Source organism: Spermophilus citellus (genome assembly GCF_964194105.1).
Source record: "Spermophilus citellus genome assembly, chromosome: 10".
NCBI classification, from domain to species: Eukaryota; Metazoa; Chordata; class Mammalia; order Rodentia; family Sciuridae; genus Spermophilus; species Spermophilus citellus.
The window spans coordinates 125,822,550-125,850,101 of NC_138197.1; the positions used below are offsets into that span (position 1 = coordinate 125,822,550).

The 27,552-nt window shown below is 37.1% G+C and overlaps 1 protein-coding gene across 28 annotated transcripts in view; it reads right to left on the bottom strand.

Moving 5' to 3' along the window:
• Positions 1-27,552, bottom strand: part of RBFOX2 (RNA binding fox-1 homolog 2) — a 276,451-nt gene that overhangs the window by 182,128 nt on the left and 66,771 nt on the right. For all 28 annotated transcript variants that reach the window (XR_014024019.1, XR_014024020.1, XR_014024021.1 and 25 more), the window contains exon 2: positions 1,001-1,051. Coding sequence is in view for 24 of the 28 variants with exons in the window: in XM_081309517.1 (XP_081165643.1) it covers positions 1,001-1,051 (51 nt within the window). In the remaining 4 variants the exon portion in view is untranslated. The remainder of the gene's footprint in view (positions 1-1,000; positions 1,052-27,552) is intronic.

Below are 27,552 nucleotides of genomic sequence, written 5' to 3' on the forward strand. Positions count from 1 at the left end.
AGGCCTCCAAATAGGTGACTATTGATTATCCTAGTTTTTAAGATTAGCTTCAGAAACTCGAGATTCAATAAACTTCTGGAAAGAGGAACTGTGTTAATTTTTTGTTTAGCACTATAATGACTCATGTTCCTTTGGACAAGCCTAACAATGGTGGAAACATGGATAGGCATTCAAAGATATTTCTAAGAGTCATCCTTTCAGATCTGAAGAAGGGCAATATCCCAAACAACAAGGAGATAAATTTCATTCAGAGACTAGTTGACTTAAGTTGCACCATTTCTCCAAGGGGCAGCCTTATTTGTTCCTCTGTCTTAACTCTGTTTCAGCCTCATCTGCTCAACATCTTCAACTAGCAAGAAGAGTTGGAAGACATTTTACACACTTGCCCCAGAGAAGGTAACTCTGCCCAGCTTTTTCCATTTTTCCCCATCTAACAAAGAAGGGCAGTAGAAAGTTCACTCTCTGAAGGCTTTCTGATTAAAACCATAAGGCTGAAAAATTCCCCCAGAGGAAGAGAATGGAATTTTTTTGTTGCAGATTATTACAAAGACTCAAAAAATCTAAGCAGGCAGAGGCTAAATGACAGAAAATAAAAAGACAAGTTCAGCATTTAGAATTATGAGGAATCAAGAAGACCAGGTTAAAAATTATTATACAGCCCAGAGAAGAAAAAACAAAAGCAATCATTACTGCACTTGAGTGATTGTTTTCCCTTAACATCTGTAATTTTAATAACATGATTGTAATACTTTTAGAATTGAGAAATATGTACTTTTTTTTTAATTGAACCCATGAACTTGTGTATGCAAGGCAAGCACTTTACCAACTGAGCTCTATCCCCAGCCCCCGAGAAATATATTTTATATCCCTAAAAGCAAATCTATTGCTGAAACAAGCTGTGTTACCTTCCAAAATAAGTAATTTCAGGAATGGCTATCATAACATCTTTTGATAAAATATATATACATCCCCATCTGAGTTATAAACAATGGAAACCAACCTGGCTGTCCCGCGCTGGGAATCCATGATAACCTGGGGTTAGAGGCTCGTTCTACAAGAAAGAAAAGGAAAAAAAAAAACTATAAGAGCAAAGAAAATGTTTAGAATAATCAAATTCACCCAAGTTTATCAATATATACGCTTTTCTCAGTTTCTTAAATGTTCCATTGATGTATTCATTCCATCCTACCTAATTACATCTATCCATCCCAGTTGAGTGTCTACAATGGCACAAACAAAAACAGAAAAAAAGTATCTACGCAGGAATACTATTCATGTACACTATTTCCCTTCTTGTACAGCTAAATCTGTTTCCTACTCTGTCTATCCCCAGCAGGTGCAACTGAAATGTGGGACAGAACAATTTCAAACTTGATATCGTGGGACTTTAGGAACCCATCCCCTATCACTGAATATCAGTAGCATTCCCACACACTAGAAAAACAGAAAACTTCCACAAAAATTCCATGTGTCCCTTGGTCAGAAAAGGGATGAGCAGCACCCTGTTGAGAATTGCCTCTTGACCTGCAAAATGTTAGCTCCGCCTTGACATCAACCTGGTTTTCCTCAGTTCTTTTAAATCAAAATGAAATTCTACTCAAGACTTCTCCTACCAACTGTACCATCTTCTGGACTCCAGTGATTCTAACGTGTGTATGTCAATATTTACTTAGATTATTTGTGCAGCTTACTTTATGATGCTGATCTTATTTTTTAAAGGTATATTAAGTGTCTGTCTCATCTTTACATTAAACCACTAAATCAAGATCCTTGAATGTAAGGATGCTAGTCAATAAACACTAATTTAGTCTAAAGTCACACAGCATGAGCACTAATTTATGGCTTACTTGACCCATTTGATCATTCCATCAACATATACTGAATACTAAGATTTTCTAAGCATTGTTAGAGGAATGAAGGAATAAGAAAGAGGAATGAAACACAGCCTTTGCCTTCAAGGGAGCTATTAAATGGGAAGAAACAGATGTACACATGCTGGTGCTTTTGTCATTGCTAAAGTGCTCAACGCACCTTCTCAAAGCCATTCATCTCTGCTCCCATCATTTGTATTTTCAATTCTAGCAGAACAACTATTATAGAGGAATATGTGCTGATAGGATTTTCAAATATGCCAAGATAATAACCTTCCACCTAATGGTGGATACATCAAGATAGAATTATCTTCATTTCTTTGACAGTTGAAAGTCCACACTCCCTTGAAAAACTAGAGTGCCAAGAGTCAATTTAAACTCACTACAGAGCCCCTGTGTTTTGTTCATCATGGTTTCCCAAAAATCTAGTGCAATGTCGAATACATAATAGACACCAAAAGAATGTATAAGTAAATAGAGTTACATAACCAGAAATGACTTTTAGTCACTGATTCAATCAAAGGAAATCCAAGTCCTAATTCTGTATTTTGGGTACTTTAGTATTTATAAATTAGTAAAGATTCCTTCAGCCACTGAAGCTAACTGCCTTAAAAAAAAATTCTGAGTACCTAAACAATCCTGAGCAAGAAAAAAAAATGTTGTAGGACTCTTAAATTTCTGATTTTGCTTACTAAAAAGCTTCAACACTCAAGAGAGTATGAGCTGGGCTCGGTTGCCCATGCCTGCAATCCCAGGCTGAGGCAAAAGGATCACAAGTTCAAGACTAGCCTGGACAATTTAGTGAGACCCTGTCTCAAAAAATTAGAAAGGGCTAAGGATGTAGCTCAGAAGTAGAGCACCTGGCTAGCATGTGGGAAGAACTGGATTCAATCCCCAGCTCCATTTAAAAAAAAAAAGACAGTGTGAGGGGGCTGTGGTTGTAGCTCAGTGGTAGAGCACTTGCCTAACACATGTGAGGTCCTGGATTCAATCCTCAGCATCACATAAAGATAAATAAATAAAATAAAGGTATTATATCCATCTACAACTATAAAAAATATGTTTTAAAAAAACAAAGACAGTGGGCTGGGGATGTGGCTCAAGCGGTAGCACGCTCACCTGGCATGCGTGCGGCCCGGGTTCGATCCTCAGCACCACATACCAACAAAGATGTTGTGTCTGCTGAGAACTAAAAAATAATAAATATTAAAAAATTCTCTCTCTCTCTCTCTCTCTCTCTCTCTCTCTCTCTCTCTCTCTCTCTCTCTCTCCCCTCTCTCACTCTCTCTTTAAAAAAAAAAAAAAAAAACAAAGACAGTGTGATACTGACATAAGGGCAAAGAAACCAATGGAACACAATTCAAAGTCCAGAAAAAAAACTTTATCGTTATGATCAACTAATTTTTCAAAATGGTGCCAAGAAGTCAATAGAGTGGTCTTTTCAACAAATGGTGCTGGGACAACTGGATATTCACATGTGAAAAAATCAAGTTGGAATCCTACCCTATAACATGTACAGAATTAACTCAAAGTAGATCATACCCAGAACTAAAAAACTCTTAAACCATAAGCCTTGGTTGGGTTAGGCAACAATCTCTTCAATATGACACCAAAAGCACAAGTGACAAAGGAAAAGGGAAAATTAGGTGTCATTAAAATTTAAAACTTCTGTGCATCAAAGGACACCATTAAGTGAAAAGACAACTCACAGAATGGGAGAAACTATTTCCAAATTATATGTTTGATAAGGGATGTATATCCAGAATATATAAAGAACTCTTGCAACTCAACAATAAAAAGTAAAATAATTAAATTTAAAAATGAGAAAAGAGGGCTGGGAAAGTAGCTCACTGGAGAGTAACTTGCCTAGCATGTGCCAGGCCCTGGGTTCAATCCCTAGTACCATACAGATAGAGACAGAGACAGAGAGTTAGAAAGATACGGGGGGGGGGGGGGGGGGGGGGAGGACACACCTAAATAGGTAGTTCTCCAAAACATATAAGCAAATGGCCAGTAAGCACTGTAAACAAAAAGATACTAAACACCATCAGCCATTATGCAAATCAAAACCATATTGAGATCACTCACACACACAGATACACGCACACAATTACAATCAAAAAGTCTAACAATAACAAGCCCTGGTGAGGATATAGAAAAATCAAAATTCCCATATATTCCTGTCTGGAAATGTAAAATGGTACAGCTGCTTTGGAAACAGTTGGGTAGTCCCTCAAAAATGTCAAACAGAGTTACTATGAGACCCAGCAATTCCACACTAATGTATATAACCAAGAAAAACAAAAGCATATGTCCATACAAACCTTGTGCATGGATGTTCATAGCAGCATTTTTTTATAATAATCAAAAAGCAGAAACAATCCAAGTATCTACCAATTGATGAATGGATAAGCAAAATATAGTACATCCATAACTAAATACTATTCATCAATTAAAAAGCAATGAAATACTAACACAACATGGATGAACCCTGAAAACATCATCCTAAGTGAAAAAGGCCAGACATAAAAAGACCACAAATTAAATAATTATATTTATAGGAAATGTACAACTAGGCAAATTCATAGAGACAGAAAACAGATTAGTGGTTCCAGAGATCAGGGGGTAGAAATGAGCATGGCTGCTAACAATAGGTAGTGGGGTTTGGGGGGAGGATGATAGAAATATTCTGGAATTGAATAGTGGTGATATATATGCAACCTGGATTACACTAAAAACTTCAAAATACTTCTAAGAGGTGAGATTAGAGATCTCTGAATTAATTCTCATTAAATCTGCTGTTTAAAAATAACAATAGTATATCACATTGATGTTCATAGCAGCACAATTCACAATAGCTAGACTGTGGAACCAACCCAGATGCCCTTCAGTAGATGAATGGATAAAAAAAAAATGTGGCATCTATACACAATGGAGTACTATGCAGCAATAAAAAATGACAAAATCATAGAATTTGCAGGGAAATGGATGGCACTAGAGCAGATTATGCTTAGTGAAGCTAGCCAATCCCTAAAAAACAAATACCAAATGTCTTCTTTGATATAATGAGAGCAACTATGAACAGAGCAGGGAGGAAGAGCAGGAAGAAAAGATTAACATTAAACAGAGACATGAGATGGGAGGGAAAGGGAGAGAAAAGGGAAATTGCATGGAAATGAAGGGAGACCCTCATTGCTATACAAAATTACATATAAGAGGTTGTGAGGGGAATGGGAAAATAAACAAGGAAAGAAATGAATTACAGTAGATGGGGTAGAGAGAGAAGATGTGAGGGGAGGGGAGGGAGGATAGTAGGGGATAGGAAAGGTAGCAGAATACAACAATTACTAATAGGGCATTATGTAAAATTGTGGATGTGTAACCGACGTGATTCTGCAATCTGCATTTGGGGTAAAATTGGGGGTTCATAACCCACTTCAATCTAATGTATGAAATATGATATGTCAAGAGCTTTGTAATGTTGTGAACAACCAATAAAAAAAATAAATTAAAAAAAATAAAAAATAAAAAATAAAAATAACAATAATAGGTAAGCCATTTTGGTTGCTTTCACACTGGGGAAGCAAGGGGAGTGGGATTACTGGGGATTTAACCCAGGGGTACTTTACCACTGAGCTTTATCACTCAGCCCTTTTTATTTTTTATTTTGAGACAAGGTCTCTGCTCAGTTACCCAGGCTAGCCTCAAACTTAAAATCCTCTTGCCTCACCCTCCCGAGTTTCTGGGATTACAAGTGTGCACCACCACACCCAGATTCACACTGGAGATACATACAGCTTAGAATATAATAAAAGAACAAGGCCCCCAAAATCAACAAGTAAATTTACTTCAATACCGTTCCCCACCAATACTAATGAAAGAGATGATGATGACCAGCATATATTGAACAACTAAGCAGTGTGGTTTCAGAAGGAAGGGAAGGGGAAGAGAAAGTAGTGAAGAGTCGGAGATAACATAGAGGTACATAAGAATGTGTTTCCTACCATTAGGAAGTCAGAGAAGGTAAGCAAGTGACTCAATAACACAGATATTAAACAGGAAAAACAAACTGCCACCCTGTTCTGCTGGCCCCCAGAGCCCTATCTTTTCTATTTTGCCAAGTTTCCTCTTAATAACCATTCTATATTATTCCTTTACAGTAATTATTTCAAGATTCTTTTAGAAAGGGATTTTATAATTAAGAAAGTAATTGAAAACTCCAAAAACTTATTATTCATTACTTCCAGAGAACATCTAACATAGAAACAATATTCTACAATATCCTAGGGTTCAATGCAGAAAACTATAAAAAAAAAATCACTTTCCTACAGGCCAATATTGTCAAAAACTTTAATGGAAAGATGGATGTAACAGGTTGCACAAAGATGTGTCACAGGAAATGGATTTACTCTTCCCCCTGTCTTGTCAAGGCATTGTGTTCTGTATTTCTGCCTCTCAGGTAAGACTACTGGTAACTCTCTGGGCCTCAGAAACTCCCTGCACCTCTCACTGGCCTGTAACTTTAAGAAAATGACTCATTTTCTTTTTAAATTTTACCACATAAATACCTGTCTCTCACAAATACATTAATTTTCAAACAGTTCAGAATTTTACAGACATGGGTCTTATTGTATATATTCTCTAGTAATTTGGGTTTTTTTTCTCTTTTTGCTAAACACTCATCTTCATGAGATTCATCTTCATGAATAAATACCATTATACCCCACTAATTTTGACTACTGTTTAATATTTTCTTATAAAATGTCAATTTATTCCTGTACTATTTTCCTATTAATGAATAATTAAATTCTTCCCACTTATATTGTTTGTGCTCACAAGCCATGCTGCCTGTGTTCATTCTTTTACATTTGAGATACATTTCCACTCATGAGATCTTCAGAAATCAAAATGAAAATATCTCAAACTGGCAAGAAAGTACATAAATGGTACCTTCATATCTAATAGGAATGCAAGTATTTGGGGATCACCAGTTTGAAATGCAGTTTGGCAAAAATATTGAGTGCAATATACTTTCTCACAATTTCACATTTATCTACTCTAGAGAATCATTTGCACATGTTCAAAGAATCATGTGCAAAGATTTTCATTTCAGTTCAGTGAAAAATAGGAAGAACTTCAATTTCCATTAATAAGGAAACAGTTATCAATTATTAAATAGTTTCAATATCCCATGTATATGTTTTAAAAAGAAAAATACCTATGATCTCATATTAATGACAGCAAAAAAAGTGTGTTATTTTTCAAAATCACAATACAAAAATCATTATTTTTACATGCATATAAAAAAGTAAAGAAATGCAAAAGAAATATCTAGAAGGATATACAACAAACCTCTAACACTGGTTACATCTAGCAAAAACAATAGGATCTGAAAATAAGAGGGAGATAAGTAAAATGAAGTGGAGAAAGAACCAAGGGGGAGAGGGGAAGGAAGGGAAAAGGGAAAAACTGGGGAATGAAGTTGACCAAATTAAGCCATATGCACGTATAAATATATCACAATGCATTCCAATTTTATATATAACTGTAATGCACCAATTAAAAATAAATGGGGGCTGGGGTTGTAGCTCAGTGGTGGAATGCTTGCTAGCACATGTAAGGGACTGGGTTACATATAAATAAAATAAAGGTATTGTGTCCATCTACAACTAAAAATATTTTTAAATAAATAAATAAATGGAAGACCAACAGAGGAAGGAGATCAAAGGGAGAAAGGAGGGAAGGGAAGGGAAAAAGGATGTGTTGGGGTCTGAGATGAAGAAAACTGTTACATGCACCTATGAATACATCAAAATGAACCCACTAATTTAAATGATTATAATGCATTAAAAATAAAATTTTTAAGAGTACAGGATTTGTGGAAGGTCTGAATTGTTTAAATTTTACAAAATATAAAATGCATGATGTATAACTTTGCATATTACTAATATTAGCAAATTGCCAATATTTCCAAGTGTCAATATTTCCAATTTGCCAAGTGCCTTATAACTTACAAAACCAAATTTATATAATCTCATTTAGTCTTCACAATGCTTGAAACAAGTTTTATCAATCTCATTTTACAGACAACAAAACTAAATTTCCAAGAGTTTAAATGAATTGCTCAAAGCCAAATCCTTAACGCTAGTGGCTGAGCTGCCTTCAGACTTAGGTCTTAATTCTATACCCAATATCTCTACCACTTGTAACAACCAGTAAAAAAAATAATAACAACATTTCTCAGGCCCAGGCTCAGCTGTTTATGATGGTCCAAAGATCTACAGGTCTAGTAAAACTAACAACTAACACTGAAAACAAAGATGGAATTATAAAGAAAGCTAAGAGATGGGATAGAGAATCATATGTGTTAAACTCCAAAGAGGGAAGAGCTTAGTAGCTATGTACCTATAAGCAAGCAATATTGGCTTTACTAAGACTGAAAGGCTTAGAAACTAATTCTGCCTGAACACAGAAGCCACTCAAAAAAAATTTTTTTTAATAAAATAAAGAAATTGGCTGAACACAGTGGCACATACCTGTAATTCCAGCTACTCAGGCAACTGAGGAAGGAGGATCACAACTAGCAAAGGCTGGGGATGTAGCTCAGTGATAGCAAGCACAAGGTCCTGGGTTTGATGGAAGGAGAGAAAGAGGGAGGGAGGGAGGGAGGGAGGGAAAGAGGAAGGGAGGGAGGATGAAGCTTCTGTTTAGTGGATATGCAAAAGCAAAACCCAAGGATCCCTAAGTAACTGTCAATATAGCAACTGCAGTAGATTACACATGTGCAAGTGGATGCCAAGAGAAGTGACACAAGAAAACCACCTGACTTTAATGTTCTTCACTGACTCCTCTGAAGCTCCATATATAAGCATGGAGGTTTGAAAACTTCATTTAAGCAGAAGAACACTTGATTCAATCAGAAAGAGTGGACTGTGTTGTTTTGCTTTATGCCAAGCAAAGTGCCAGCACCCTTGCCATTAAGGAGCTTATTCTTAATAATTACAAGATAAGCCTATTTTCTAAATGTTTTCTGAAAAATACCTCATTATTTCTGAATGATTAGCTCATATATTTGCAAGAAATACTGGTAAAATTACCCAGAATACTGCACATAGGAGGAAGAAAAAGGTACCATTTTTCTTAAGCACTTTTAAAATACAATTAAGAGGGGTGCTAAGAGGACTTAACCCCAAAGATCAAAACACAATACAATTATAGTTGTGATATGATATGCTAGCCATAAATCCCAAGCAGAGATCAATAAAATACTAACTGAATGAAGCACCACGAAAAACTCCACCTTACCAATCTTTACCTGCTTAACAGATCACATGCTGAGCATCAGAGATTTATCACACTAGTATTTCTTACTAGCCAGTATCACTGATGAAGGTTGAACAAGAGCAGAGTATAGAAAGCTGGAAATGCACAACAAAGTTAAACTAAGCAATTAAAAAACACAAATCCAAAAAGCTACCTGTTGCTTTTCATTTGTGTAGATAAAATCAACCTGGTTTCACGAAATGGAAGGGGAAGTAGAATACTGAAAATAGAAAAAATTAAATTCATGCCATTCTACAATTTTAGGAGAGGAACATCAAAGGAAGCAAGGAAAGGTAAGAAATGATGCTGTTCTCTATAAACTGAGCAAAGGAGAAGCTCAGATTTTTCAGTGACTTACTGCCTGGTTAAATGAATTTATATTATCTTGCATACTTTACTGTCATGTAGATCTAAAAAGAAAAATTTCTTAAAAAAATAATAATAATTCCTTCCCCACTCCCTTGTCTATTAGCTGCAAATGACTTTGAGAAATTGTGAAGTCTATGGGTCTAAATCCTACAACATAGCACATTTCCAACAGGCCAATCCTTAATTTTTCTTAGCTTACTCTAATATTAGTTACTTATATGTGTCAAATGGTCAACTGGCCCCATTAAAGATGTTCAAATACTGGATAAAATTTAGTGATATTAAAACCAGGCCCGGTGGCTCATGCCTGTTGTCCCTGCTATTTGAGGGCTGATGCAAGAGGATAGCGGCAGAAGTACAGCCTGAGCCCTTTTGCTGGTTCAAGACCAACAAAGCTGTGTTAAAAAATTTTTGTCAAAAACTATGTAGATCAATTACAGTACTGGAGGACAAATTGTGATTACCACTAAGGTGACCACAGAAACTCTGCCTTTTGTGACACATACATACTCATACAGTTTGCAGTCCACTCTGCTGGCATCAGTCCCTGCTTAGCTAACACCTGTTTGGGGGATGGGGTGGTTTTTTTTTTTAAACCTTTATTCCTGCTAATTTTTTTTTATTTGTTATTTTTAGATATACATGACAGTAAAATGCATTTTGACATATTATACATACATGGAATATAACTTATTCTAATTAGGGCCACATTCTCATGGTTGTAGACGTGGAGTTTCACAGGTGGTATATTCATATATGAACATAGGAAAGCTATGTCCAATTCATTCTACTGTCTTTCCTATTCCCATCCTCCCTCCATTCCTTTCTTTCCCCTTTGTCTAATCTATGAACTTCTGTTCTTCCCTCCCTCCTTGGGGGTGGTTTTTTCGTACTAAGGATCTAATCCAGAATTGCTTTAACAACGAATACATCCCCAGTCCTTTTTGTTTTATTTTGAGACAGAATCTCACTAAATTGTTAAGGGCCTTGCTAATTTGCTGAGCCTGGCCTCAAACTTGTGATCCTCCTGTCTCAGCCTCCTGAACTGATGAGATAATAGACATACATCACCTATCTGCCTCAATGCCCTCTGTTTTTAAACTTCCTGTACAAATCCATTCTGTTCTTTCTTTTGTTGTCTTAATTAAAATTCAATCATGATAACTAAAGTCATAAATACATAAATAAGAAATAAAATTCTCCCTTAATTTACCCCTTCCATTTAAGGTTTAAGATCGTACTGTATCCCTAATCCAAAATGGTCTAAATTTAACTTTTTTAATAATTTTTTTACTTATACATCACAGTGGTAAATTCAACTTTTTTTTTAAGCACAACAAAACACCACAAGTGGAAAATTCCAACAACCAACCTCTGTTTCATGTACAAAATTATTAAAAATATTATGCTAAATTACCTCTAGGCTATGTGTATAAGGTATACTTGAGACATAAATGAATTTCACATTTATACTTGAGTCCTATTCCCAAAATATCTTGTTATGTATATGCAAATAGACCAACATATAAAAAGAAATATCAAGTCCAAAACACATTTGGTAGAGTACATTTTGGATAAGGGATACTCCAGCTAACATAAATGTTCTTCAGCAGTTTCGTTTTTTTTCTTTTTTTTTTTTTTTTTTTTTTAATGAAATTTACCATTTTCACCTACACATTTCTGTGGCATCAGGGACACCTCACATCATCACCTCACATCACCATCACCCATCTGCAGAACTTTGTCTTCCCAACTAAAAAGTCTCTGGTCGATAAACTCTAACTCCCTCCTTGTGGGGAGCTACTCTGACTCCGCCTTCCATACTAAACTTTGACCATCACTACGTGGTGTAGTGATCTGGGAGTCGTCCAGGTTCAGGAAGTGGAGGGCGTGTCTTAAGACGTAGGCGATTCGCCCTTGGATTGAATTACACTCATCTGTCTCTTGTAACCCTGCTCCTTCTGGCCTTTTTTGGTTGCAGCTTTCTAAGAATAAGGGTCCTCCCCAATAAAAGCCCACTTCTGAACATGCTCACTCCTCTCGGCAGCCTCTTGCTCTCCCATTTGGGGAGCCTGGGGCCAAGAGCGGAGAAGCTGTCCTGAAGCTTGTTTAAAGGTAAAGTGTGTGTTTCTGTTTTACTTGGTGTCCCTGGAAATTTACAGGAGCGACCGACCTTAAGTTCAGGTGCCCGTGCGGGTCGCGGGCAGTACCTCCTCATTCCACTCCCAGGCAAACATTGTTCTACTCTGTGTCGCCATGAGCCTGACTACTCTAGATACTTTACATGAGTGAAATCATAGTATCTGTCCTTTTGTGATTGGCTTATTTCACATACCATAATATCTTCATGATTTATCCCCACTGTGGCATGTGTCAAAATTTCTTTTTTAGCCTTAATAATATATCATTGTGTGTGTGTGTGTATCACATTTTGCTTATTATTCACTGTATATATGCAATGATACTTGGGTTGTTTCTATCTTTTGACTATTGTGAGTAAATCTGCTGCGTATGTGGTGTACAGATACCAGCTGAGTCCTACTCTCAGTTCTTGGGGTATATACCCAGAAGTGGAATTGCTGCGTCATCCATGACTCTAAATTTTTGAAGAACTACCATACCATTTTCCACAGCAATTACACAATTTTACATTCCCACCAGCAATGCACAGGATTCCAATTTCTCCGCATCTTTGCCCAACACTTGTATTTTGTTTAAGAATAGCTATCCTGGGCTGAGATTGTGGCTCAGTGGTAGAGCTCTTGCCTCACACGTGTGAGGCACTGGGTTCAATTCTCAGCACCGCATATAAATAATGAACAAAATAAAGGTCCATCAATAACTTAGAAAAAAAAGAATGGCTATTCTAACGGACATGTTATCTCATTGCCACTTTAATTTGTTTTCTCTTATAATTAATGACACTAAGCATCTTTTCATTATTTATTGGTCATTTGGGTGTCTTTTTTGTACAAATGTCTTTTGCCCATTTTTAAATTAAGCCGTTTGGTTTTTTCTGTTGTTGAACTGTATATGTCATATTATGTTGTTGGATTTACAGACCACAGATATTAATCCCTGATTAAAGCTGTCATTTGCAAAGATTTCTTCCACTGTGGGTTGCCTTTTCAATCTGTTGATAAATTTCCAATTTATCTATTTTTTTTCTTTTGTTGCCGTGGGCTTTTTTTTAATTTTTAATTGTAAAGGATACAATACCTTTATTTTTACTTATTTATTTTTATGTGATTCTGATGATCAAAACCAGTGCCTCACACATGCCAGGCAAGTGCTCTACTACCAAGCTACAATCCAGCCCTGTTGCCTGTGTTTTTGATGTCATACCCAAGAATCCATTGATAAACACAAGGTCATGAAGACTTAACCACACATTTTCTTCTACGAGTTTTATGGTGTCAGCTCTTATATTCTCTCGTTGATCTGTTTTTTGAATTCATTTTTGTATACGGTGTTAGATAAGGATCCAACTTCAAGTTTTTAAGTATGAAGTTTCTTAGATCTCCACCAATTTTATCACTTTTTTTCTGGTTTCTGGGGATCTGGAATTAAATATTCATTTCATGCATCTGCTGGTTATCAGCTGACTTTCAGCTCCAAATTACTCGTTTTACCTGCTCTGTTAAAATGGACCTGGACCCTTTAAATATTTCTCTTTTGCCAGTATGCATGTCAAACTTCAACAGTAGAGGGCACAGTAGTGACATTGTGGGGGAAAAGGTTTTGCTTCCAGGTTTCAGAGTGCTCACTCAGCAGCACCTTTAGGATACACTGTTTCCTCCCCCTGGAGGTCCTGCAGTGCACAGTAGCCAACAGCTAGCAGCTTCCCCAGCAGCCCTCTGGTTCTGTAATGTGCTGGGTGCCTCTGGAGAGAAAACTCTCCTTGTAACTGCTTTCCCCAGTGACCTAGACAGAAAATTTCTAGTGACTTCTAAAAAGCAGACATCCAGCAAGTTCCGCTGTTATGAGGCCACGGGGACTTTGTTCTCTACCATTCAGCCATGCCTTCTGCAAAAGGGATCTTTAGCTCCTGGGTCAGGGTGGGGATGCTGAGGGAGCAGCTCTTCTTTGGATGTTTATCTCAGGGTAGTTGCAATTATATTTTTAAATTAATTATATTTTTGGGCTGCGGATGTGGCTCAAGTGGTAGCGCGCTCGCCTGGAATGCATGCGGCCCAGGGTTCGATCCTCAGCACCACATACAAACAAAGATGTTGTGTCCACCGAAAACTAAAGAAAATAAATATTAAAATTCTCTATCTTTAAAAAAATTAATTATATTTTAATCATATATCAATCATATTAGTATATCATATCTGGGTTTTGGTGGAGTTTGGTGGGTTTTCTTTTTTAACCCAAGGTGTTTTACCACTGAGATACATCCCCAGCCCTTTTTATGTTTCATTTTGAGACAGGGTCTCACTAAGTTGCAGAGGGTCTTGCTAAGATGCTAAGGCTGTCCTTGAATTTATGATCCTCCTGCCTCAGCTTCCTAAATCCCTGGGATTGCAAGCATGTGCCACTGTACCCAGTTTGTATCTGCAATTATATTGCTCGTGCTGTTCTCTAGGTTTCTCCTTCCTGTAAACCTATCCCTCACTACTTCACTCTCCTAGGGTAAATAATCCCTTATATTAAATTCCCTGTCTCAATTACTACGTAGTCTCTCTCTCTTGATTCATGTGAGCTGAAATGAAATGCTAACAGCCACTTAATATACAGGACATACATTAGTGTTTTATGTATATTATTACTTTAAATTCTCACTAGAACCCTATGTTATATCATTCTACAATAAAGAAACTGAGACTCAGAAGAATTATACTGCTTTCCCATGGCATTACAAATCCAGGTCTGCCTGGTCCTAAAGTCCCAGCTGGCTCTCTACTATGATATTTTTCTTCACAGAACCTAGCAACACATTTTTAAAGAAACCAAACATCTATGTACAGAAAAGAACAGAGCAGAACTGACTGCTATCCTTAGAAAGAGCAGCCTGCAAGCTTGGCCTAGGAACTAAGCAAGGTACTAAGAACCTACAATTTGGGGAGGGCGCTATCAGAACTGGTAATAGTGGCTTTATCAGCCAACACTTGTGGTCCTACTCAGAGTCCAGAATTTTGGTGTGTGCTAGAGGTAGGTTGTCTGTATCAACAGCCCTCCATCCCCAGCCATCTCAGCATAAAAATCTCTTAACAGGCTTCAAGGCAAATAATACCATCAAAACTCACTGCTGGAGGAATTAAGTGTGTCCTGTGTGATTCTACTGTGAGAGGACTCTTGGAAGCTTAAGCTGGGCTTCCCCTGAACTCCACCTTTGCCCGCTTTGCATTAACTAAACTTGCTTAGTGTATCCTTTCACTATTACAAAGTATGGCCATAAATACGACTATGTGCTGAGTTCTGTATGCCCTAGTGAATCACTAGATGGGGATAGTCTCCAGAACCCCCAAAACAACTTATGACATGCCAAGTACTTTATTAAATACTTACAGCACATAGATGACTAGGGCCTTTGCCCTCAAGGAACTTTACAGTCTATTTCAATTCCCTTCTTTTTGCTTCTCTGATCTTCACTTCTTAGTCTGTTCACCACTTAAAATAGATTAGATACATTTCCCTGAGCTAAATTTCATTCTTGGAGCTAAAGTGATGCTAAATAAATATTTAATAAGTCCATCAGGCAAAATCTGAGATACAGAGCTCTAATAAACTCAAAGGCCACACATATTTTCTCTCTACCTTCCCCATCTTATTGTGTACCTCATTAAAAATAAACTGGCAAACGCTTGTACATTGCTGGTAGAAAGGTAAAATGAAGCAGCTGCTATGGAAAACAGTTCAGCAGTTCCTCAAAACATTAAATAAAAAGCTTTACCACATGACCCAGCAATTTCACTCCTGGATACATTACCAGAAGAACAGAAAAGCAAGTCCTCAAAACCTGTACACAGGTTCACAGCAGCACTATTCACAGTAGCCAAAAGGCGAAAACAACCCAAATGTCTACAAACAGGTAGAAGGAGAAACAAATTGTGGTTTATTTTTCATACATGCAAAGAAGTATTTTTCAGCTTTAAAGAGGTTTTCAAGGTTTGTCGGGGCTGGGGCTGTGGCTCAAGCAGTAGCGCGCTCGCCTGGCATGCGTGCGGCCCGGGTTCGATCCTCAGCACCACATACCAACAAAGATGTTGTGTCCCCCGAGAACTAAAAAATAAATATTAAAAATTCTCTCTCTCTCTCTCTCTCTCTCTCTCTCTCTCTCTCTCTCTCTCTCTCCTCTCTCACTCTCTTTAAAAAAAAAAAAAAAAAAAGGTTTGTCCACGATGCAGCATATATCAGTACACTGCACTAAGTGAAAGAAGTCAGACACAAAAGGACACCTATAATGTGACTTAATTTATATGAAACTTCCTTAACAAGTTAATTCATAGAAACAAAGCAGACTGGTTGTTGTCAAGGGCTAGAGTGAAGGGGAAATAGAAGGTGATTAACAAATGGGTTTGGGGTTCTTTTGAGAATGATAAAGAATGTCCACACTACACAGAGGTGGTGGCTATACAACACTGTGAATGCAGATGATACTAAATTGTTCACTTTTAAAAAGTTGATTCTGTTATGTGACTGTTATCTCAAAAACTTTTGAAAAAGCAATGAAGTATACAAATGGCACAAATGGAAAAAACTAACCTTACCAATATTATCTAAATGGTAATTGCAACTTGGGATAAAATTGTCAGTAACTACAACAGATACTGATTCAAAAGTGTTCTATATCTCAGCATTTGTCCTGGAAAACTGAATATTTAGAATGATTCCAAGCAACTTTACAGATACAGGTGCAATAGAGTACATCAACTTTTTTTCCAAAAAACAAAAGGTAAAATGTTTCAAAATTACTTCTTTTTGTATGTAATGTTTAATAAGAATGCATACACAAATTAATAGATATTTTAAGTAGATACTTGCCTATGTCATCAACCTCCCTGAAGCTTACGTATTTAGATCAGCCCATCCTTTCAAAAGAAAAAATAGCATGGAGCCTCACATTCAGCATTCCCCATGTTCAGGAACATATAACACATATACATACTTTTTTAAGTCTAAAAGGGCTTAACCCAAAATATTTACAGATTCTATGTCTTGATGACTGATAAGTTTGTTTTTATGTTTGGGGGCTGGGTGGGTTCCTATCTGTGTTTTCAACAATTTTTCAAAAATTAACTTGTATTATTTTTACTTATCAAAAAAAAGCAGGAATAATATCAGTACCTACCTCCAGGATGATATGGCGATTAAAAGAGATAATATAAATCCTTAACATGGTACTTAGCATATTAAAAATACACAATGAATGTTAGACAATATGAGTATCAATATGTTATTGTATTATTTTGGTTAAATGTTTTATTATCTATGGCAAAAGCTGTCACCTTAATTTAGGCCTGGGTCACTTCATGCCTAAATTACTGTAACAATAGTCTCACTGCTCCAGCAGCTTCCCTCCAGCCCTTCACAGTTCACCAGGGACAGGGTTAACTACCCAAAACCCCACTCATTAGGATTCCAATGCTAATGGCCTTCCATTGTTTGGAAGAACATCATAAAGTATACCCGCACCAAGATGGCACCACCTACTACACAGCTAGTCTACGTAGTTGGTACATAGGTAGTCTATCACTGATGGAAACACCATCATGCAGCACGTAACTGCACCTTTAAAATTCAATTTAAACAAAAGACAGCGGATGCTCATACCTGCTTCTCCATTCAATCTGTTTCAGTGTGTTACTCTGGTTGAATTACATGAAGAAGATCTGCCATTCCACTGATATACATTTGGAAAAGGAGGGAGTGTTAATAGTTTTCTTCAGGCACCTTTGGCTTTCTTCTTTAATACTAACCAAAACTTGAAAAGTGACAGTTTCTGAAAGCTTAGTTGTAATATGGCACCTGAAATCACATCAACAAATTTTTCCAGATTCTGTTATATTAAAGTCTACTCATCTGTCATGTCCTTTCCAGGATTTTCTGCCTAAGTACGACTCAGTAACATTACGAATTGTTCATTTATAAAATATAGGTTCACGCAGGTGAAGTTGTACATCACTACAGCTAGGGCAGGAGGAACACTTGAACTCAGAAGATAGAGATGGGCATGGGCAATGTAGCAAGACCTTGCCTCAAAAAATAAAACAAAATGAAGTACAGATTTAATTAAAAAAATCTTCTAAATGGTGAAACATTTAATTATTTAATATCAAAAAGGTCACATTCAACAATATGACCATCAATCTCATCAGAAAAGTCTTTAAGTACTGGAATTGTCAAGTTCACAGTCCAGGATACCAGTCTTCCAAAATTCTAAGTTTTGTTTAAACACTCAAATTTTATCATTGGAAGCAAATATTGTCACTGTTTTCCCTGACGTTACAGGCTCACTTCATTTATTTTAATAAAGAGTCTGCCAAATATTCAAGCCTGAATAATCTTAGTTTGTCAGTTATTCTTTCAAATATAACATGGCATCCATGAAAAAAGAGGCTAGTTCAGCTGGCAACTCCCATGATCACAAAAGCATATTTCTTTAGGTGACATCATCCTCAGTACACAGCAGGAGTGCTTTAAGTGCATTACCATATTTTGTCATACAAAATATTAAAAATATGCATAATCAAGAGTAGAGAATGATATTAGTAATAACTTTTATTGCTATGTCAAGAAGCATTCTAAAGCGAAACCAGCTTCTTCCCCTACTTTAACTACAGGTGTGCAGTGTTAAAAAATATAATTACTTAATAGTTATTCCTTTTTTTAGTATAGGCAGTTTGTGGCTTAACAGGCCCATGGCCTAGTTTGGCATATCACAATTCCTTACCTAGTGAGGGATGGGGGGGAAATTGCAGTCCTCTGAATCACAGCAAACTGAAATTTGCCTCTAGCAACTTATTAGCTCCATGACTATGGGAATTTAATTCATCTCTCAGGCTCAAATTCTTCACCTTGTAAAAGAGAACACTACCTACTTTGTAGGGTTGTTGCAAGGATTGAGATAACACAGGCAAAGTGACTTTCACAGGGCCTATTCTTTAATGAGGTAGCCCTGCTAAAGAACAGTAATATCAATGAGAAACAATGCCTTACTTATATGTAAAACTTCACCACATACAAATCATAAGCAGATCTGACAAGCACAGGATCACACACTTTGAGAAGATCACACAAATCACACAATTCTACTACAACTCTTTGAGACGCACCCTCCTGACCCTGTACCACACTCACACACAGGTTGATCTTACAGATGAGAAAGCCAAGTAGCATAAGGTTTCAAATGTCTTTCCTATGGTTATAGAGGAAAGAGGAAGAGGCAGAACTTGATGTCAAACACATATTTTTATTCATAATAATCCTGTTAGATAACATTATAGTTGGCCCTCCATATCCATGAGTTCAGCATCTGTGGATTCAACTAGCCACAGATGAAAAATCAGGGGGAAAACTATGGCTGTACAGACTTTTTTTCATATATTATTTCCTAAACAATATGGTACAGAAACCACTTACTAAAGTATTTATATTAAGTATTATAAATTAACCTAGAGATGATATAAAGTATATATGGGAGGATGTTCATAGATTTACATACAAATACCGCCACTTGAGTGGACTTTGGAATCTGATGGAGTGCTGGAGTCCAATACCCACAGAAACTGAAGGACAAGTATATTCCCTTTTGACTGATAAGAGAAACTCATGTTCAGACTCATTGAGGTTACATTTAATGACATGTCCAAGGCTTCATAGGCAGTAAATAACAAAAAGAGGCCTGCAACCCAAGACTTCTAATTGCAAATTCGTAGTTTTTCCAACTGGAACTTAGAAATCTAAGAATATGAACTCTACTTTGCACAATCATTGATAATTATCTGCATATGAATCTGAATAGCAGACATGATTATCTGAAAACTTATTATGACTAAATACACCAATTGGTAACTACCAACAAATTAGTTTGTGTTGTGATATTCAATTCAAATCAGTGTTCCACTGAATAGAAGACTTCACAAGTTTTGACATTTAACAAAAAGATAGCTCTTAATTAGCCTCGGAGTATAAAGGAACTATATCCCAGAGGATCATTCTGCAATCCTCAAAAAATTCCTTTAAGATAGGCTAACATGTTGAATATCATACTTTAAATTTAAATTAAGAATTCTGACAAAAAAGTCAATGTAAGGGGGCTGAGACTGTAGCTCAGTGGTAGAGCACTTGCCTTGCAAGTGTGAGGTACTGGGTTCAATCCTCAGTACCATATATAAATAAATAAAATTAATGTACCAACTACAACTAAAAAACTTTTTTTGAAAGTCGATGTAAACAAAATAAATTTTAATTGCTGTATGCCATTAGCTCTTTCAATTTAGCTTTTATAACAGTCTTTTCACTAACACTGCTCTTGAACATGATGTCAAACCATCTCTGTTGCTTATTAGCAGAGCACCCTTAGGACATTACTCAATCTTTCTGGACCTCAATTTTTCAATATGTAAAATATATGATTATGCTTACACTTTCCAAGGATGTTAAGATTACACATAATATATACAAGGCACTTAAAAGTGTACTTATCCCATAGAAAAAAGCCATTATTGTAACAATTGTTTTAATTATAAGGCTTTAAGTTCACAATCCTATCTTTACCCTCCAGTCTCCTAAGGTTTAAAAGGCTGAATAAAAACAGATCTAGAAATCTAAGAATATGGTAAGAATATGATACTCCTGCTCCTGCTTCCAATGCCCTATAGGCCACAACTGTCAACTCCAGACCTAAACTCTCTGCCATCTACTTCTGGTGTCCCCAGAACAAGTCCCTGAACTACTTCTTCTTGTACTGATTCCCTGGTAAGAAAGAAGACAATAACCATTACTTAACAACTCAATATATCTCAATGATAACACCATGTTAATACTTGCTTGGAATCAACCTAGAAGACTTAAAAAAAAAAAAAAAAAGAACTTCAAGAGAAAACATCTGAGAGTTTTATGGATTTTCTTTTTTTCTTGAGACCAAGTTTTAAAAAACACAAACTCCAACTTTTTAAACATATGGTCAACTATTAGGAATTCATAAAACAGGTGCCTGTACCAAATCATCTGATCACCCGATTTCCTCTCTTAGCCCTCTTTGGTAATCATCTCCATTCAATGAAAGGTATTTTGTAGGGAAAAGGAGACAGAAAAAACTACATAGTTTTCTTTGAGTACAATCAAGTACTCCAGATAGCTGAGAGATGGGTAAGAGGCAAGGAGCCTAGAGAGATGGGATGGTACTGGAAACTTAAGCGGTGGCCCCTTCTGAACAGAGCTCCCACAGAGATTTACCAATGAAGGCTGAAGGAGAGGCGAAGGGAAGGTACTAACTCATGGAGACACTGCAATGTGCTAGATAATTTAGAGACATTATGTTGTGATCTGGGACTTTTCTCCGCTATCAAGTAGAGAGTGAGATACAGAGAAGTTAACTGGATCGAGGCCAAACAGCCCGTAAATGGTAGAGTCAGAGCCACAATTGTAACTCTGTTCTTTCCATTACATGGTACACAGTGGCTTAGTCCAGAAAAGCCTTTATCCCTAGGCCAAAGGGTAGGGAAGTTGAGTATATACTCATCTACATGCTAGTTAGACAGACTGCTTCTCTCCAGCAATGGAAATAACTGAGAAAACTTATCCTTAACCTATAGTTATCACCCAATTATTTCCAATGAGAGAAGAAAACAGTGGTTCTTATACTTTAATATAAAGATAGGTCAATGGTACCATGTTAAAAGGCAGATTCTGGGGCTGGGATTGTGGCTCAGTGGTGGAGCGCTCGCCTGGCACCCGGGTTCGATCCTCAGCACCACATAAAAAAATAAAGGCATTGTATTGTGTCCATCTACACCTAAAAGATAAATATTTAAAAAAAAAAAAAAAGGCAGATTCTGATTCAGATTCACCTCAGAAGTCTGGGTGGCATCTGAGATTCTTGCATCTCCCAGGACATGATTAAGCTTCTGGGGCTTGGGCCATCTTCCAAACAGTTTATATGGAGCAATTCCCAATCCTAGCTGATCATCTGAATCATTTCAGAATCATTTAAAAATTATAGATTCCTGAGTCCCACTCTCTTGGATTCTGTGGTATCTGGAACTAATACAGACCGGGAACTACTGGACTACTTCCAGGCACCTTCTATCTCATAATTCTGCAATTTCAAGAGATTACAATTATTAGTCATAATCATCATGTGCTCTGATTAAGAACACATCAACTGTCCAAACACTTTACATAATAGCTTACTTAATCCTCAACACTGTAAGGCCGATACTTATAGCACTATCATGCCCATTTTATCTTAAGAGGAAACCAATGCTCCAATGCACCAATGTTACTTGTCCAAGGTCAGCTAATGAGTGGCAGAACAGGGGGTTAAACCTGAACCACCTGATTCCAAAGAGTCAACAGGCACAAATAAATACAAATGGGTCACCTCAGAAGATGTCGCACTGGGAAGGCTACACTCTTATTCCTCAAATGCTACCATAATCAAAACATCACTGCTAAACTATATAACCCAAAAGCTCTTGATCTGAAAGTGAAACGCCCTCAAACCTAAACATATGACTTTAAATATCTTCCCTCGAGCATTTGAGCACAGGTTTGATTTTCTGACAATACCACAAAATCAGAAAAATCTAATTCAAAGACCTAGTGCCTGATCAAGTTAGGTATTCTTTAACTGAAAAGAAAATCAGTGTTAGGTATTGAAAATGTTTTCCCCATCACTCGAGTATCTCTGAAGCCGATTCCAAATGAGAGTTCTTTATGTTTTGCACAATGGTTACATCACCAGAGCCAAGGTGACTATTTTGAAGGACAATACTCATTTGGATTTAAAGTCAGCCTTTTAGTTATACCTAAAGAATATATTTGCCCTTCACTATTAGTACAAACATACATATACTCGGTTTTCTTTGCTGCTACAAAAGCAGCTGTTTTTCTTTTCAATTTTCTTCTTATAAAAAGTGTTTTGCTTATATACATCCAACTATATGAAAATGAATAGCATAATCAGCCATTAATGAAGCATTTAACTGCATAAAATACCATAAAAGGCATCATACAAAGGCAACTATACATCCAAAATATGCACAAAAATACCCTCACAAGGGATAAAGGCACGTACAAATACAACAGGGATAAAAATACAAGAAGATAGCACATTATTACATCTGATGTGTTCTTTTGTTAAATAAATACATCATTTTCAACAAAGAAAATAGTCTGCAAATTCAGAATGATACAGATTTTTTTTAAAAATCAGGCATTAATGCAGATCAGCACAATTTCAAATAACCAACCTCTCTGCTTGAACTGGACTCCCCACACCTTACTGAAGCCACAGTTCCCCTGCACAAACTCCCACTCCGCCACCCCCCACACACACCCAACTCCCCACCAACCTCACAGGGGTTCCTGGGCTGGTCCATGGAATCTGATGACATCACTCTCTCTTCCTTCCTGGAATTCTAAACCCTGCTGCTCTCCCCTTGCACACAGCTACCATCTCCATGGCAACCTCACCTCCTCCTGCTTCCCTATTGGCTTCATGGAGCAGGATACACAAAAAGGTTTTCCGTTCTCCCCTCACCGCTGCCCCCACACACACACACACACACAAAAAAAAAATGATGCTTTCAACAGGAACCTGGTCTAAATTTAGCTACTTGGGATTCAGAGTCCTATGACTAAGAAAACAGAGAGAAATATCCTCCTTCCTATACTCCTCCGTTCCCTCAACCCCAACCCAAAGTGGCTGCTTCACCTCCTTCTCTTTGGCCCCCTACCCAAAAGGCAAGTGGCAATTGATGAGCCGTAAAACAACTGGACTGCCTGCCCCACATATAAGCTTAGCACAGAGAAAATTCTCACTCACCTCCTCCCAACAGGAGAGAGAGGGAGATAGAGAGGGAAAGAAGGGAGAGGGGGAGAGAGAGAAAACAAAAAGTATGCAAAAAACAGTTGGGCCATTTCACATGCTGAACCTCACTCAGCCTTCTCCCTCCATCCAGAGACAAGGAGCAGGAAAGCCACGCCTAGAGGCAAAACAGTCTCCCCTCTTAGAAGACCAAAATTCTCTTGCTATTTGCTTGATATGATTTCCTCCATTATAGGAATAAAAAAAATGGAAAAGAAGCGAGGAAGAAAGACCATACACTTCTCTGACCAAACACACAAAACCCAGTACCACAAATTCTGGGTCCAATTTGCCATCCCAGCAAGTGACCTACTATGTAAACTGAAGCAAGTTCTCACATACCTCAACTAAAAAGTAGCTTCACAAAGGAATGATATGAGAATTAATGTAAAGCAGTTTAGGTCCCGAAGCCAAAGGGACTGAATAAATAGAGTAAATTGACATCATTATTAGTAAAATTCTTATGGATATAATAAGAAATTTAAGATCCCCATAGGAAGAATATGAACTTCTAGAAAATCACTCTTTTATAATTATAAATATATGGCACCGAGGATTGAACCCAGGGGCGCTTAATCACTGAGCCATATCCCTGGCCCTCTTTTTGAGATAGGGGTCTCGCTAAATTGCTGAGGCTGGCTTTGAACTTGTGATCCTCTTGCCTCAGTCTCCCCAGCCATTAGAATTACAGTCATGTGCCACCACACCCAGCAAAATGTGCATAATTTCTTGAGCCACAGACAGTTCCTACAAAGGTGTCCAATTCTGGCAAAAACCAGCAATACTCACATCAAACACCAGCCAATTTGAACCACTACGCAATTTTGTAACTGGCCCTACTTTTTCTTTTATTAATCCAAACTCTAATTTTGAAACTACTATTAACTCTCCCTAAATGATACCTCAATATGGCCAGGGCTTCATTTCCCAGTTCAGCTGCCCACTTCCCATTCTGAGGAAGTAATCCTTTCTCAGAATCATATTTGATTGTTGAACACTGAATCAACCCAGTGGCTATGACCTATATGACTCTGAAGGACAAAGGATCAATTGTGACCAAGTAGGAAAGGCTCCAAGCAGGTCAGGGCCTTGTAGTAGGAAAGGGAATGGATAAAAATAAGACACACCCAGGAAAATTATACTTTCAGTTTGCAGGGGAAACAGCTCCAAAGCACTAACTTCCAAAAAAAGTGACAAGAAAGGAAAATAATTTAGTATGATAAGAAACAGTCATCTGCCCCAGACAGAATGTAAACAATTTGAAGCGGTTAGCAAAGTCAAAATGCCCCATTAGTTAACAACGCAGGCATCTAGAATAAGCTGCACAAATGCCTTGGAAAACAGTGTCCTAAGGGACTCAGTGTGTGCTAATAAACAACTGAAATTCACATGCGGGATAGGGACAGAGTGTGATTAGCCCATCTCTGAGATTTCAATCCTTGTTGACTCCTAACAAGCCAGTCCTTGTTTGAAACCATTACTGTGGACACTACTGATCAGAAGACTCCACAGGCTATCTACAATGGTATTATTCTAAAGGACCTTATTCTTAACACTCAAAATAAGACGGTCATCTCATCTTATATGGGAAGACTGAAGCAGTCACCATTATAAAAAGTACCAACAATGGTCTGTACTAAGTGGGCTGCTGTTTTAAAGTTTTGCTCATCAATCTTTCAGACATGCATTAAGTACACTTGTTTTGTGTCGAGAGATTTATATGAGTTGTTACTATTTCTCAAAAATAAAAATAGCAAGTTGTACATATTCTTATCTCCACTTTGAAAACAAAAAGAGTTCTACAGATATCGAGGTTATATTAACAAATCATCTAATTTTTTTTTAAGCCATGATTCTAAATCAGAACTCCAAGGTCTATGCAGTTTTCTATTTGGCCTCCCACATTATTCAGGGTTGGAAAGAAACAACCAGAAATCATTCTGAATCATCAATGATTCATCAAAAAAACCTAAGGTTGCTTGACACCAAGGTCAAAATCATACTTTTTATATATTACTAAAAGTATTAAATACTAAGCAGACACACAATACTTACAAATTCATTATTCTAATCCAATTATTCTAAACTTCTAGACAAACTAATGATTCTACTCAAGTCTTTTTAAATCACCTTGAGAAATTGCAAGCTGAAGCGAAACTACAAAACTTCAGACAACACACTAAGGAATTTAATTTTATAATACTTGAGATTAAAAAAAAATCAGTCATAATGCCTTCATTGGTCCAATCATAATGTCATGATGCCTCTGCAGTCTCATCTATATTTTTTGTTTAGTTGTTGGGGGCTTTTTTGTTTGTTTTTTGTTTTTTGTGCTGGGGATTGAGCTGGGGGTCTCACACATACTCACCATAAGATCTGCCACTGAGCCACATCTCTAGCTCCTCATTTGCTGGTTTTAATCCAGAAACCCTAATACAGTCAGGATCTATATATTAGATTTATGACTTCTACATTCTACATAAAGAACCAGAGCATTTCTCTAGGGGTTCAACTAAAATTAAATCAGCTGAGTAGAGGGACCATGATAAAGAGGACAAGCTCATGTGTGATACCCAAGAGAACCGTTATTACCACTCTCTCCTATGCCCCCTGCAACGTAAACATATACCCTCGCTTTTACTGAGAAATTAAATTATTACTCTTCTGGAAAAAAATTTAAAGCATATGTCTACCAATGTCAAATATTATAAGTTTTTATTCTTTAGAAAATGGCTATTGTTTTTTCAGAAAATAATACCCAATCATTCACACTTCCTTTCAATATTTAACCTACCTACCCGCTAGGTGATAGTCTCTAAAGGTTAGCACTGAAGGACATAAAAGCACAGCTATGTGTAATATGCATCACAGCAAAGATAGAATAACCAAGAAGGATGGCTAACTCTACAAGGGGGCATGGAAAATGAACAAGGAATGACCAAGTAAATGAGAAAGGGAGGGGCATTCCAGGGGGAGAGAATGAAGATCTACAAAGGTAGGGTCATAAGAACACCGCAGACCTAAAGCATTTTCAAATATTTTACAAAGGCTACGTTGCAAATTGAGAAACAATTGCTTGATCAGAAGGCAAGGCTACATCTTTTAGATTTTCAACCTCATCAGATTCAGTTTTCCTGAATTTGAGTTAAATTCCATAAAAGAATCAAAAACTTTTAAAACTATGTGAAAATTTCTCCTCTTTATAGTTTCCATGATAAGATAAAGGCTGAAATGAGGTATATTCTGAAAATGAAGGCTCAAGTGGTCAAAAAATGCTTAATGAAGATATTCCTAGAGAACAAAATCTAAATCTGCAGCCCTATGAGGTATAGTGAATCTTTTCTAATTATTCTCAGAGATTTAGTATAAAAGGCAATCAAGAGAGTTTATTCTCAATTATTTTTGTCCTGTGGCTGTTTAAAACTGTAGGTATGTTGAAGTCAAGCACTGTGACACACACTTATAATCCCAGCTACTAAGGAGGCTGAGGCAGGAGGATAACAAGTTCAAGGCCAGTGTCAGCAACTTAGACCCTATCTCAATAGTACAACACCCAAGGTTAAATCCCCTGTGGGTGGGTAGGTGGGGTCAAGTTAGTATTTGAATATTTGACAAGCAAATTCAGATTAATTTTTAAAAAGCACCTCTATCTCCATACAACACCCCAACAAACACACACACACACACACACACACACACACACACACATATGTGCATACTCACATCCTACCAGCTTGACAAAGTAAATAAATGTATGGCGGGAGGGAGGGATCTATCAGTGTAGCAATTACAGAACAAAAGAATGTTTTAATGGGGCTGGGGATGTGGCTCAAGCGGTAGCTCGCTCGCCTGGCATGCGTGTGGCCCAGGTTCTATCCTCAGCACCACATACAAAGATGTTGTGTCCGCCGAAAACAAAAAAATAAATATTACAAAAAAAAAAATTCTCTC